Genomic DNA, 13,147 nt, shown 5'->3' on the forward strand with positions numbered 1-13,147 from the left:
TTAAATATGTGTAGCCTGAATTGGGTTTGTGAGGTCCATTCAGTATTCTATTTGCTCACACTGTGAGTGTCACAACGAAAATGTTAATGTATGTGTGATATTTGTGGAGTGTCCAGATGGAAACCATGCAAAGGAGAGGGCCAAGGTCATAGGAACACACACGCATACAGTACATCTCATAGCTAATGTGACAAGACAGCAGCAACGACAAGAAAATGAAAGGACTGAATATTTATTCAACGTAAAGAACAGCAAACCAGGACACATAAAGATAGAAAACAACACGAGAATACTGTTATTAGCTCCACAAACAAACTTTCACAACAAAAAATCTAAGAGCAAAACACTTTGAAGTCAAGATTTAACAGAAATAACATTTCAGACAGTCTTTCTTAGAGCTACACAGTGGCAGGGAGGGCCATGGGTCAAATAACCGAACAAACCTTTTAGATTGAACAAAATTAGCTCCAATTATTCCATACTAGTTGGCCATACATTAAGACACCGCAAATATTAAAGTCCATACATTTTTTATACCTCACAGAAATCTGCACACTTAAGCCAAGTACATAACCTCACAATTATATGTAATTACCCAGGGTTCACTGAAGAAACTTGGGTTTCATTTGTGTTTGACAACAGTTCCACTTGAAATCTATTGCAACATGCTTGTTACAAAGTAAGTAAAGTTCATTAGGAACTTGATTAAGTAAAATGTAAATCTTTCTTCTCAGTATATACTATGTAATCATTGTTTGGTCTCAAACCCAGAACCAACCAACAAAATAAGCTGTAAAACGTGCTAGCTAGGCTGACCAAACATGTTAGCAAGAGGGTCATATGGGGAGCAAAGTGCACAATCTTAAAATCATATTTTACATAAGTTTGTAAATGCAGATGCAAATGCTCTACTAGTGCGTTACAGGTTTCCTATCGTAAATAAATTATTGCGTTACATTTGATGATAACAGACCTAATACTCAAAGGGGGTGCTATCCTTAAATGTTTGCACCTTAACCAGTTGGGATATTTAGCTAGCTATTAAAAACAAACAAACAAAAAAAACCCTCAAGTTTACATTAACGCTTACTATCTAGCGCCTCTTGTGGCAATCTTGAGAATACGACGGATACTAGCACTGTATTATGGATTGCATTGCAATGACATGCATCACACTTGTACGACTAGAAGTGTATATGTTCTAATATTTGTGTAGAGTTGAACTGTTTCATTAAGTCCAAAATGTGGAAGAACAGCAATCTTTCTTTACAACTACAATAAATAAATTACTAAATAAATAAAATAAAAAAATGCAAAAAACATTGTCTCTTAAATTGACCCATCACAAATGCTCCCTTGATTTTTTTTTGTGCAAGAAACAGAATATCAAAGTAAACGACACACATACGTACATATGTATGTTTATATGTACGTATATAAACACACCCACCGTTATTCGTTATCCATGGGCAAATCATTACCCCCCCACACTTTTCTCTAAAGGTCATTTGGCACATCTGATAATTTGGCTATAATCATGATGTATGGTCGAGGCAGCAAGTCGTAAACATAGCAGTTTGTTTTGAGGCAGGCAGCTTCATCAATTCACTTGTGCTCCAGCACAGCACTTCACTTCAGATTAATTTTGAATTTCTTTTCTGCACTGACAGTTATGGTATGAGTTTTATTGCAAACGGATATCCATGATGCACATCTCAGTAACTGTGCGACAACAGAAGACTGTTTATCTCAAAAATGCACAGATACAGAGGACACTGAATCGGTATGTCAGAGAAAGCAGTTTTCTGTGTTCAAGGTGACTTAAACCACAAGTCAAAAAGGATCGTCCTAACAAGATTTAGTGGGATTTCAGTCATTCCCTATGACATGGCCTACTGTATGTCACCTATGTCCTTGTTCTATCAACCTTTTGGCATTGAATCACAGTGTAACACGACATAACAAAATATCTAGCATGTGCCAGAGTACAAGAAGCATGACGTGACGAACCACCAAGAGGAACAAGATTGATGTCGTCCAAAAAAACAACAACAACAACAACAACAAAAAACACACTGTCCTTAGAAGATAACGCTCAACTTAATAATATTACAATAATAGAAGCCTGTAATATGCATACCTATGATGTCCTTGAGCTTTCCTTCTTCAGTTAATCACACCATAACAAGAATAAGGCATTTTGTAAAGAACAAGTCGCATATCAAACCCAGACAATTATGAAAGGAAACCAGAAAACTCAACAAGATTACATCTACCAGCTCCACTAACCACAAGATTGTGTCAGATGCTTTGGGACATGCAGAAAAATTGCTGGATTCATTTTTTTCTTTTTTAATACAGTATATACAGAGAGCCTGGCAGACTGTACATTAAACATTTAGAAAACTGCACACATCTAGCAGAGCATCTAGCACTATTACTAGTGTTAGTAGCCAAAATGCTAACCATTCAACATGATCCAGAAACTTTAGATCTGAAATACACACAAGGGTGGCCAAAGGGGGACGTGTAAACCAGCTTTAAAGCAATAGTTTAAGCAAAAGCAGCATAATTTGGAAAGTTTTTTAGTCAGAATTCATCAGTGATAACTTTATCAATTAGTATTTGTAGTGCTGTACTACAGTACATTTTACACACCCTCTTGAACAGAAAAGTTTCACTGATATTAGGCTTCATTTGCACGTGAAAATCTAGATGTCGGACATATTAGACAAGTATGCCGACATAGTTTACAGAAGTAATGTTTATGGTAATCAACACGACTACATTTCCCAAGTATCCTATTTCAAGTGGAGTGACGACATATAAAAAATTAAAACTTTTACTTGTTCTAACATTTGAATAAAGTATCATACCACTACCCTGATAGCACATGTAGACTACATCATGTCTGTTTATGTGCACATTTTCATCTGGAAGATCTTTTTTTTAGTTTGCTCATCTCTAGACATTTACACATGTCCTCAAAGCAACTGTATGCAACTTCTATACAGCTGATTTAAGATGTTTATGATTTTTAGAATGCTTGTAAAACTGCATTTTTAAAAGATGTTTATCAGATGTTAGATGTTTTCCAAATGAAGCACTCTTTGAGACGTCTTAGAGATGTACGTGTGCTATCTGGGATAGCTATACCCAATGTTGTACCGATGCTATAAGGGTTATACCGTACACTGTAAAAAACATAGATCATGTATGCTATCAGGTACTGTATGTAGTTAGCATAAATAGATTTAAATTCCTATATAAATATACTTCTTACATATGGTTTTATTTATGATTTGTTCTACCTGTGTCAACAATCAAAAGCAACATCAGTTGATCTAGCCCTACTATAGCTCAGATGAGATGTAAGGAGTCTACGGATATGCGCTCCGGATATTGTATATGGCTATTTGAAGGGCCGTTATGAGATACAAAAACATAAAGCCTTCTTCAGAAAGATAAAACATTAGCATATGTGGTGATGTAACTAATGAAGAGATTGTCATGCATTCATTTACAACACATCCTAATGTATGAAAAAAAAAAAAAAAAAAAAAAAAAAAAAATCTTATTTAGAATATTACAACAAATATGAGCCCTATCTATTTATTTGCTAATAAATTCACTGATTGAAAACTAATGAGTGAGATTTTATGCCACATTACAGTTTTTCACAATGCCTAGGACAAATTTCTCCATAGTAAGGTCACTTTTTATAACTCTTCACACAGTGAGCACAACAGCAGTCTATGGATCATTTTCCATTGCTTTGGCACATAATACAAACTAAAAACTGTAAACATGGACAATGCAACATATTCTGCAGTGAATTCTACATAGTAGAGACCTATCATTCTTGTTTTGTAAATGCATTTTACATTAGACAGCACTGTATAATGCAAAGTGTGTTGGATGAGTGATAACCTTTGCTAGAGTTATGAACGAATGAACTGATTTAAGACATGCATGATGTGTTTTGGTATTTTTTTTTTTATGTATTTTGGATGTGAAATTTGCTTCTGTGACAGGGACGAGGCAAATTTTTTTTTATATTGGTGGACCTACATAAACTACATTAAAAAAATGTTGAACTGGCAACATTAAAATACAGCGCAAAGGTTCAATACACAATATTTCTAAATAACTGATTAACATTAATGTTAATTTCAACATTTAGTAATGCATTATTAAAATTAAAAGTTGTATCTGTTAACATTCATACCTGAGCTAACACAAATAACAATGAACAGTTGTAGTTTTATTAACTATAACGTTATCAAAGATTTAGAAATATTGTAACAAATGTATTGCTCATTGTTAATGTTAGTTAATGTTTTAACTAACGTTAACCTAAGGAAGTTTATTGTAAAGCATTACCTCAGTCTGAGACAACGGGGCTTCGCAGATGATTGCGTTCACAGAACAGTAAACATCGAGGACCATAGAAATGTGTACAGCTGCAAATATACAGTTTGCTGTGGAGAACAGTATCTTGCACAACGCTTATGCGTTTCTCTCCGCTAAGGATGTGTCTGTTTAGATGATCAAACGCTATACCTATGCTAATACCATGCTTCAAACATGCTTAGCTCAAAAGTTTCCAATCTATAAATGCATTACGCAGCTAGTCTGGTTTAATTTAGTCAATAGTCAATATATACGTTTTATAGAATGGACGTATTGATATTTGTTTCACTATTTTCAAATTTATCTCCTCAAACATGCGCATTGTGGGCGGGACAAACAGAAACGGACGAATCATCATTTTGAGAAGCGTATGGGTAGCCTATGCACCTAAAGGAAGAGGGAAAACTAAGAAGCAGCCTGTAATTGACCATGAAAACTGGCATTTAATATTTAAAGCTAAATATATAAAGATACAGTATAGTAAAATAAGATGTTTATTATTATTATTTCTTAATAAAATTACCAACTTATTAGGCAGACCACAATTAAAAGTGGGCAGTTTCGCCCCTGCTGTGACAAGTGGAGAAAGCTGGTAAGGAGAATTGTGTGAAGAGTTTAGAAAAAGTGACCTAAGTATTGAGAACTGGGTCTTAGCAATTGTTTAAAAAAAGAAAGAAAGGTAAATGTTAGTGTACATTGTTCATGAAATGAATTGAATGAAATGGCAAGGTTAATGTTTTTTTGCTTAATATAGCTTGCTGTCACATAAGTACATACTTTACGCAACTTTTTAGTTTATCTACAAAAATGTCTCTATTTAAATTCACATGTAAACCTGGCACTTTCTAAGTGAATGCAAAACGATTGTTTTTCCAAAACGAGATGTGTAATAAAATTAAACGCACTGTGTGAAAGAAATAAAATCATAAGGGAACAACAGCACATAAATATGCACACATCCACGTTGAGAGCATGTTCTCATATTATCCTAAATTAACATGGCATTTAAACTACATCTACATTTTGCATGAAATCTCACAGACAGGAAACTATGATATTGGCTTGCAATTGCCAAAATAACAAGATTTTACAATTCAAATATCCATATTAATAAAAATAGTGCATTCACAAACATGAATACTGTATTGTTCGAAACATAAAGTGTAATGATCTACCAAAACCACCAACTCTTCAGCGTGAGGTAATGAAAATGCATGTTCCTCCTGTGTGGCACTGGCCCAAATCTAAAATCCCCTCTTTATATTCTACACAGCCGAAATGCTTTATAGCATGTTACCGTGTGATAATTCGCTGAATACTTTCTCTGATCCTCACTGCTCGTATTGGCCACAAACAAAGCATTGCAGGCTGGCCCAGTGCCTTACAGTCGGCTGTCAGCACTAAATCAACTCGCATGCAGGACAGCTCTGAGTTTAATACCATCCTGTGAGAGTTCAATCAGCACTGACGTTTTCTTTAGGCAGGCGTAAGCTTGTAGACAATGTCAGCATGTGCCAAACTATTCATCTCTACGGCGAGCGATTAAAAAGGCACACAGTTTCTTTATCTTGGAGCCTGCTCAGGCTGTTTAAACAATAAGAGTCACTGGACGAAAATGCACTGATAGACCCATGGGGATGTAAACACACATCTAGATGACACTACTGATGGGTTTGCAAAGAGTCAAACAACAGACAGTTAGTAATGATGCGCCTACGGACATCGCTACTGGCTGCTGAAAGGCTACAGGATCTCGCCATGGCGACCGACAACCAAGATTTTCTCCTGATGATACACAGTGTGTGGAGAGGGGGAGGGGCTTTAGCGGGTAAGTAATGACCATCCGTCCAAGATCAGCAATACAGTCAGAATTAATATTCATACCTCATGCAACACATGAAATGGCACATACAAATCTAGAAAAACAAACAAACTACTAACTAGAATTGTGTATCGACATGGTTGTTTAAAAAAAGAATGGAGAATGAACACAGTAGCAGTAGCATCATGTTGCAGATTAAGACTGGACTGGCAGTTTATTCATTTCTTTGTTTTGGCTTGCCATGTTCATTTCTGTGGGCTGGACCGGTTGATGGTCGGCTTTCTGTTGACGTAAGTAGCCCAGTAAGCCAGGTTGAAGATGAAGAAGAGCACTGGAAAGATGATACGAGAGATCTTGTCCACTTTGCTGACGCGATTGTATGACTTTCTTCCACCCTCCGGCACGTATTCACCATCCATTTTGGGTAGTCGGATCTCTCGGACCGGCTGGGATGGGGTAGACGTGGATGTGGCGCTCTTGGAGATGGTTGTCAGTCCGGGATCTTTGGCTACGCTCATGCTGTAGGTGGTTCCCACAATGTTGAAAGTGTTGTTGGACTTCTTGGAGAAGGAAGACGACTCTCGTCTCTGTGAAGGAGTCAGAAGGAAAAATTACGGCGATAATTATTAAAAGAAGAAAAATTGTCTTATTTGTTCTCTTGGGTAAAAGTGAAACATAAATCTTACTAATGGACCCTCTAGTAAATCTCTCTGTTTTCCCTTACTGCACAAAATATGTTTTTTTTTTGAGTAATGTATGTACAGTTTAACTACTTATATTATTATTTTTTTTTCTTTGTAGTACTGGGAATTACATTCAGTGCAGCAAGAAAAACAATGTATTCTTCATAGCATATCTGATATTAAGGGTAAATCAAACGTCTTATTCAGTGTGGTGATGACATTTAACGTAATGACATTTTTCGAACTTCAATAATGTATAAACAAAAATATTACTATTTTAAGCCACAATATAGAATGCACAGGAGAGAATGCACTAAGAATACATTTTAGCCAATTATAGTTTTTTTATTTGCATAGTTTTAGCATTCATTTTACTAAAGTAATTATACAACAAGGTGCACTGATGCGAACATGTCCACCAAATCTGTACTGAATGTATTTTACACATTGCATTTCCTATATCTTGTCTGGAAGATGCAGCAGATTATTATCATTTCAGTGCAAATAAGGAAGTGCTCATCCATATACATCCAAATATCAGGGTACTGTTATGACTGAAGGCTGATAAATAGGCTTTCGCAGTCTGCTTTTGACAAGTGCTTTGATTAATTGGCCAAGGCTCTTGTGGGAAACATCTCAGGGACATCCTCAACAAAAGATCAGGGATTTTGTTAAAAAGAAAGAAAAATCGCTTCAAGCAATCTCCATCAAAGACATATATCAATACATAAATCAGAACAAAGAGATTCTTAAAGCCATGACAGAGGTTTGTTACATGCATAACAGTCAAAGGCTTACATGCACCATGACTGAAGATGGCCATGGGCTATAGAGAACATTTTGTAGAGTGAAATGCAAATTCTCTAAACATTTGTGTGTGATATTATTTGCTGTGTTTATAAAGCACCCACACCCATTTAACTAGGTGCTCTCTGCACTGATGTAGCACTGCACCATATAAAGTCAGGCCCACACACATATCTATATATATATATATGTATATATATATATATATATATATATATATATATATATATATATATATATATATATATATATATATATATATATATATATATATATATATATATATTTGGACCCAAGCACAATTTTTATCATTTTAGCTGCTGACCAAAACATATTCAAGTCACAGTTATATAATGAATATGGGCTTAAAGGGCCTAAATATGGGCTTTAATTTGAGGGTATTCTCATCAAAATAAAGCAAAGGTTAAGGAATTAGAGCTCTTTAATATGTACCTCCCCCCTATTTCTAGGGACCATAAGTAATTGGACAGTTGACTGAAAAGCTGTTTCATGGACAGTTGTGGATCATTCCTTCATTTTTTCTACATCAATTAAGCAAGTAAAAGGTCTGGAGTTGATTCTAAGTGTGCCGTTGCATTTGGAAGCTGTTGCTCTGAAACCACATCATATGGTCAAACGAACTCTGCATGCAAGTAAAACAGCCAATTGTTAGACTTCAAAAACAAAAAAATCCATCAGAGAGATAGCAGGAAGATCAGGACTGGCCAAATCAACATTTCGGTACATTCTATGAAAATTCACTGGTGAGCTCAGCAACATAAAAAGGCCTGAACGTTCACAGAAGACAACAGTGGTGGATGATCCTCTCCATGGTAGAGAAAAACTGTTTTACAACATCCAGCCAAGTGAAGAATACTCTCCAGGAGGTAGAAATGTCACTGTCAAAGTCTACAATCAAGAGAAGACTAGAGCAGACAAATGCAGAAGATTCACCCAAAGGTGCAAATAAGGTCAGATTAGACTTTGCTAAAAAACATCTAAAAAAGCCAGACCACTTCTGGAAAAGCATTGTTTGGACGGCTGAAATTAAGATCAACCTGTACCAGAATGATGGGAAGAAAAAAGTATGAAGAAGGCTTGGAACAGCTCACGATACAAAGCATACAACATCATCTGTGAAACATGGCATGAGCATGCATACCTTCCAGTGGCACTGGGTTTAGTGATGAAGTGACAGAAGAGAGAAGCAGCCGGAGGAGTTTACAGGGATATACTGTCTGCCCAGATTCAGCCAAATGCAGCAAAGTTGATTGGACTGCGACTCAAAACATACAGCAAAAGCAACAGGGCTACCAGAAGAATCTGTTCTGTATCCTCCCCGACACTGCACAGTGTCTGTGCAATAAGGCTCACTGGGGGATAAGTGTGCTTGCGTAAGCCGCTCGGTCAGCCGTGTGCCAATGCATCTGTACTGAGGAGGGGCCTCGGTTAGGCCGTACCACCACTGGCAATGAGTGGATTCTGGTGAGGCGAACAGATCTACCTGTGCCTGGCCGAACCGACTCCAAATCAGCTGGACCGTCTGAGGGTGGAGCCTCCACTCACCTCAGAGCGAACTTGTCACCCAGAATATGAGTGGCACAAGAAGCTTGAGTCTGTGCTGGCCCCAGAGCAGGAGATGGCGGGCCAGTTGTGACATGTGAAAGGAGCGTACACCACCTTGGTGGTTGATGTACGCCACAGTCGCTGTGTTGTATGTGCAGACCAAAACATGCTTGCCCTGAACTAAGGCCAAAATCTCTTCAGGGCCCGAAGCATTGTCAACAACTACAGGCAAATGAAATGCTAAAGCAGCCAAGGGCCTAACCAGACCCCTGAGGCTGCATGCCCATTGCACACAGCGCCTCAGCTTGACTTGGAAGCAACTGTTGTGACAACAGTGCATCTAGACACTTGTTCCAAGGGCACCCTTGCCCGTAGAAACAAAAATGTGTCCCCAGGGGCTGAAGGTTTGCAACACAAAAGTGTGATGTACACACGATGTGTGCCTGGGTGCCATGCCTATCTTGGGACTCGGTACGAAGTCAGTGCTACAGCGGTTGCATATGAATCAGGTCAGCAGCGTGACTGCGGCTGAGGATGCCATATGCCCCAGGAGCCTTTGGTATATATCAGGGGGGCCGCTGAACTAAATCTGAGTGCTCTCACGCACTTCAGCACTGACTATGCACAGTCTTAAGAAAGACGTGAAGTCATAGTGACCGAGTCCAGTTTTACACAGAGAAAAGAGAAACCCTGCTCTGAGGAGAGTTTACTCTTTTCCCAAATGACCCGAAGTCCAAATCAAGCCAGGTGGTTGAGAACCACATCCCTGAGAGTGCAAACCGAACCTTTGAGTGGGCCCCAGTCATCTCGGGACTCTGCTAGCAGTTTCAGAGGAACTACACCCGACGTACCTGGAGTAGGGATGTCTCAGCTGAATAAAACCAAAAGGGCCATGCCTGAAGATGAAAGCCCCAAGGAACACAGGGTGCCTTTGCCAATATGTAGAGACACCAGGTGAGTGCCCAACACATCCTGGTCTGCAGACTCAGCATCTGGCAGTCTCATGGAGGGCCATAGAGCTGTAGGATAACCAAGAGGAGGAATGCTCTTACTGACCACGTAGTGACTGTCTGCTGGATAACAGACGGTCGGAACCGGGTCGGATCATCCCCGGGTCGAGAGTGGATCTAGATAGGTCAGTTAACCCACCTCCTCTGGGTTGCTTGTCTGAGGAAAACTTAGAAACCTATCGAGGGTTCTAGGTAACCTACTAACGAGCTGACGTTGCCACCTTCCTGCGAGAACTTTGACCGTTGGGTGGGTCTGGCCTGAGACCCGGCTGTTGCGGGGCCTCAGCAGTTCTGCAGGGGGCCGTTCGTGGCAAAAAGCAGGTGGGGGTTGTCTGGGGTACAAGGCCGGAGCTGAAGCCTCAGCTTTAAATGGCTCATGCCCTCCTAGCGATGCTGCTGCCACCATTCTGCCCATTTAGGAGCTCAGAGTAAGAAAATCAGCCATGCTAAGACTAACAAACTCATCCGGATGTGAGGAGCGAGAGGTTTGCAGTGTTTTCACCCAGCGTAACCTTCTTCGTTTCCTACTGCTCCCCATCAACGCACATCGCAGCGCTTCGTACCCAAAAGTAGAAGGACCGGAACGGGAAGCAGTTGAGGTGAGCTGCAGCTTCACGTAAAAACATGCAACTCATGAGCAAAGCGAGCCCATGGTCATGTTTTCACAAGCAAAACATGAACCAACAATGAGCGCTGCATCGGTGTAAGCATAGCCCAACACTGAACACAACGATCGTGTCGATCGTTTGGGGAGGTAAGCCGCAACCAGAAGGACATGGAAAGTAAGGCATACTTATCAACACGCAATCCCAACCGCGCCAGCTCTTTTAGAGAAATGACTCTTTTAGGAGGAAGATTTGCTCTTCTTGTTATCTGTTGCTGTTGTACAAGGAAGATATGATGGTTGGTTGGTATGGAATTTGTCCCGCTCATTCTACACTGTGATTGGACGGTTGACTAAAAGTGACAGTGATTAGCGCTGTGTTTCACCCCAGTTGAGCACTCTTTAACTCTCAATGCTAATGTAAAATGCACAGCCCCTCGTCACACTCAAAAAATGTGGCGCTCCCATTAAAACAATCTAAAAATACGCAAAAATACGCAGCCTTTTTTTGTATTAATTAGTTTTCTGTTTCAGTTATGGTACTGTATGTTCATCAGTTTACACTGTAATAACATTTGCAAACATGCTCTGTGCCAAATACATGTTTTTGGTTATATTTGTATTGTGTAGTAACATTTTAGAAATGCAATAAAGTACTCAAGTCATACTGAAGGGGTTACAGGCATTCCAGTTCATGTCTATGTTAAATCACAGACATCATAGTGCAGCTGAAAATGACAATAAGGAAAATAAGCCCTGGAAGCATACATCATACATTCTGATTTATGAGCCGTTTACCTTAAGGGGGACCAAAAAATGTCAAAATGTATTCGTATTACTATCCTTGTGGGGACATTTGGTCCCCATAATATAAGGAATACCAGGTACACACCCACATGTTGAATTTCCATGTTTTATGCAGACGTCCCGTAGGCGTAATGGTTTTTATACTGTACAAACTGCATTTTCTATTCCCCTACCCTTAACCTACCCCTCACAAAAAAAACTTTCTGCTATTTTAGATTCTCAAAAAACTTCATTCTGTGTGATTTATAAGCTTGGACCACACACACACACACAGGTTGTCTAGTTGTACCTTCCAGGTCTCTGTAGGAATATCTAACCAGGCTTCATTGCTGAGTCACAATCATGGGTGGAATGGCACAGTAAGAAACATTGTATGCCAGTAAACAAACATAGCTTCGGTTAGCAGGCTAACACAAAAAGAAACACAGAAGCTGTCTAGTCTAACCAGAATAATCTAACTACAGTGCTTTACATGTATTCACATTACATTTGATTTTGCTGCTAGTTTGGATTCCAAAATTCTTCTAAAGGAATAATTCACTTGCAAATTGTTTTTAACTATCGCTCACGTCATTCCAAATCTGTATGAATCTCTTTCTTCAGTGGCATACAAAAGAAGAAATTTAGCAAAAATATCACTCTGAGTTTGAACGATGAAGGGGACTATCAAGCTCTAAAAATAAAAGAATCATAAAAATACTTTTGGGTAAACTACTTTGCTTTAAAGTGGTTTGATAAGAATCACACAATTAGCTGTCTCATGGCTGGTTTCAAAGATTTTCATTTCCTTCATAAGTACTAGAAAATAAGAATCTCTAAATGTGTTATTAGGTTACACTGAGGATTTTGCTGCACAGGAGAATTTGATATAATGCTATCAGATGCTATAATCTGTACTCATTACACAGTAACTATGTGCAAACATTTTCACTTTTAGTTAGGCCTCTGATCATCTGTTCAGAAAAAAGCTGGAATGATACAGTGGATGACAGTAGTTTTATGATCTAATATGCAGAGTCAGCTTTACAGGACAGGAGTGATTTTGATGAAATGGGTTACCAAACCTGCTTGTTTGACCTTTATAAGAATAAACTAAATTAAAGTGGTGCTTACCTGAGCAAAACTCACTGCCACAGTGCTATGCGGTTGTGAAGGTATTTTTAAAAAGCTCTTATTAATATTGGTGGAAATGGCTGAGATGGACATAGCTTTTTCCAGTGTAACCAATAAATATCTATGCCCTTTTATATTTAAAGTCTCCTCTAAATCAGGGGTTTTTAAACGTTTACAAAATGTTTTTGAACCAAAAATGATCAAAAATGCTACTCTGTAGCATGCGAAATACATGTTTATTTGTGTGTGTTGTGTTCGCTTCGTCCATCCAGTCTCTGGATAACCAGCTAACAGCAATATCTCTTCCCTCGCTGAATAGTGA

At 38.7% G+C, this 13,147-nt stretch overlaps 1 protein-coding gene across 1 annotated transcript in view; it reads right to left on the bottom strand.

Moving 5' to 3' along the window:
• Positions 1-216: 216 nt before the first annotated feature.
• gabra3 (gamma-aminobutyric acid type A receptor subunit alpha3) overlaps positions 217-13,147 on the bottom strand; it is a 162,494-nt gene continuing 149,563 nt past the window's right edge. Inside the window, exon 10 of the mRNA XM_051093186.1 lies at positions 217-6,822. Within this exon, the coding sequence (XP_050949143.1) occupies positions 6,481-6,822 (342 nt within the window). The 3' untranslated portion in view covers positions 217-6,480. The remainder of the gene's footprint in view (positions 6,823-13,147) is intronic.

This window comes from Labeo rohita, chromosome 21 (assembly GCF_022985175.1).
Source record: "Labeo rohita strain BAU-BD-2019 chromosome 21, IGBB_LRoh.1.0, whole genome shotgun sequence".
Classification (NCBI taxonomy): Eukaryota; Metazoa; Chordata; class Actinopteri; order Cypriniformes; family Cyprinidae; genus Labeo; species Labeo rohita.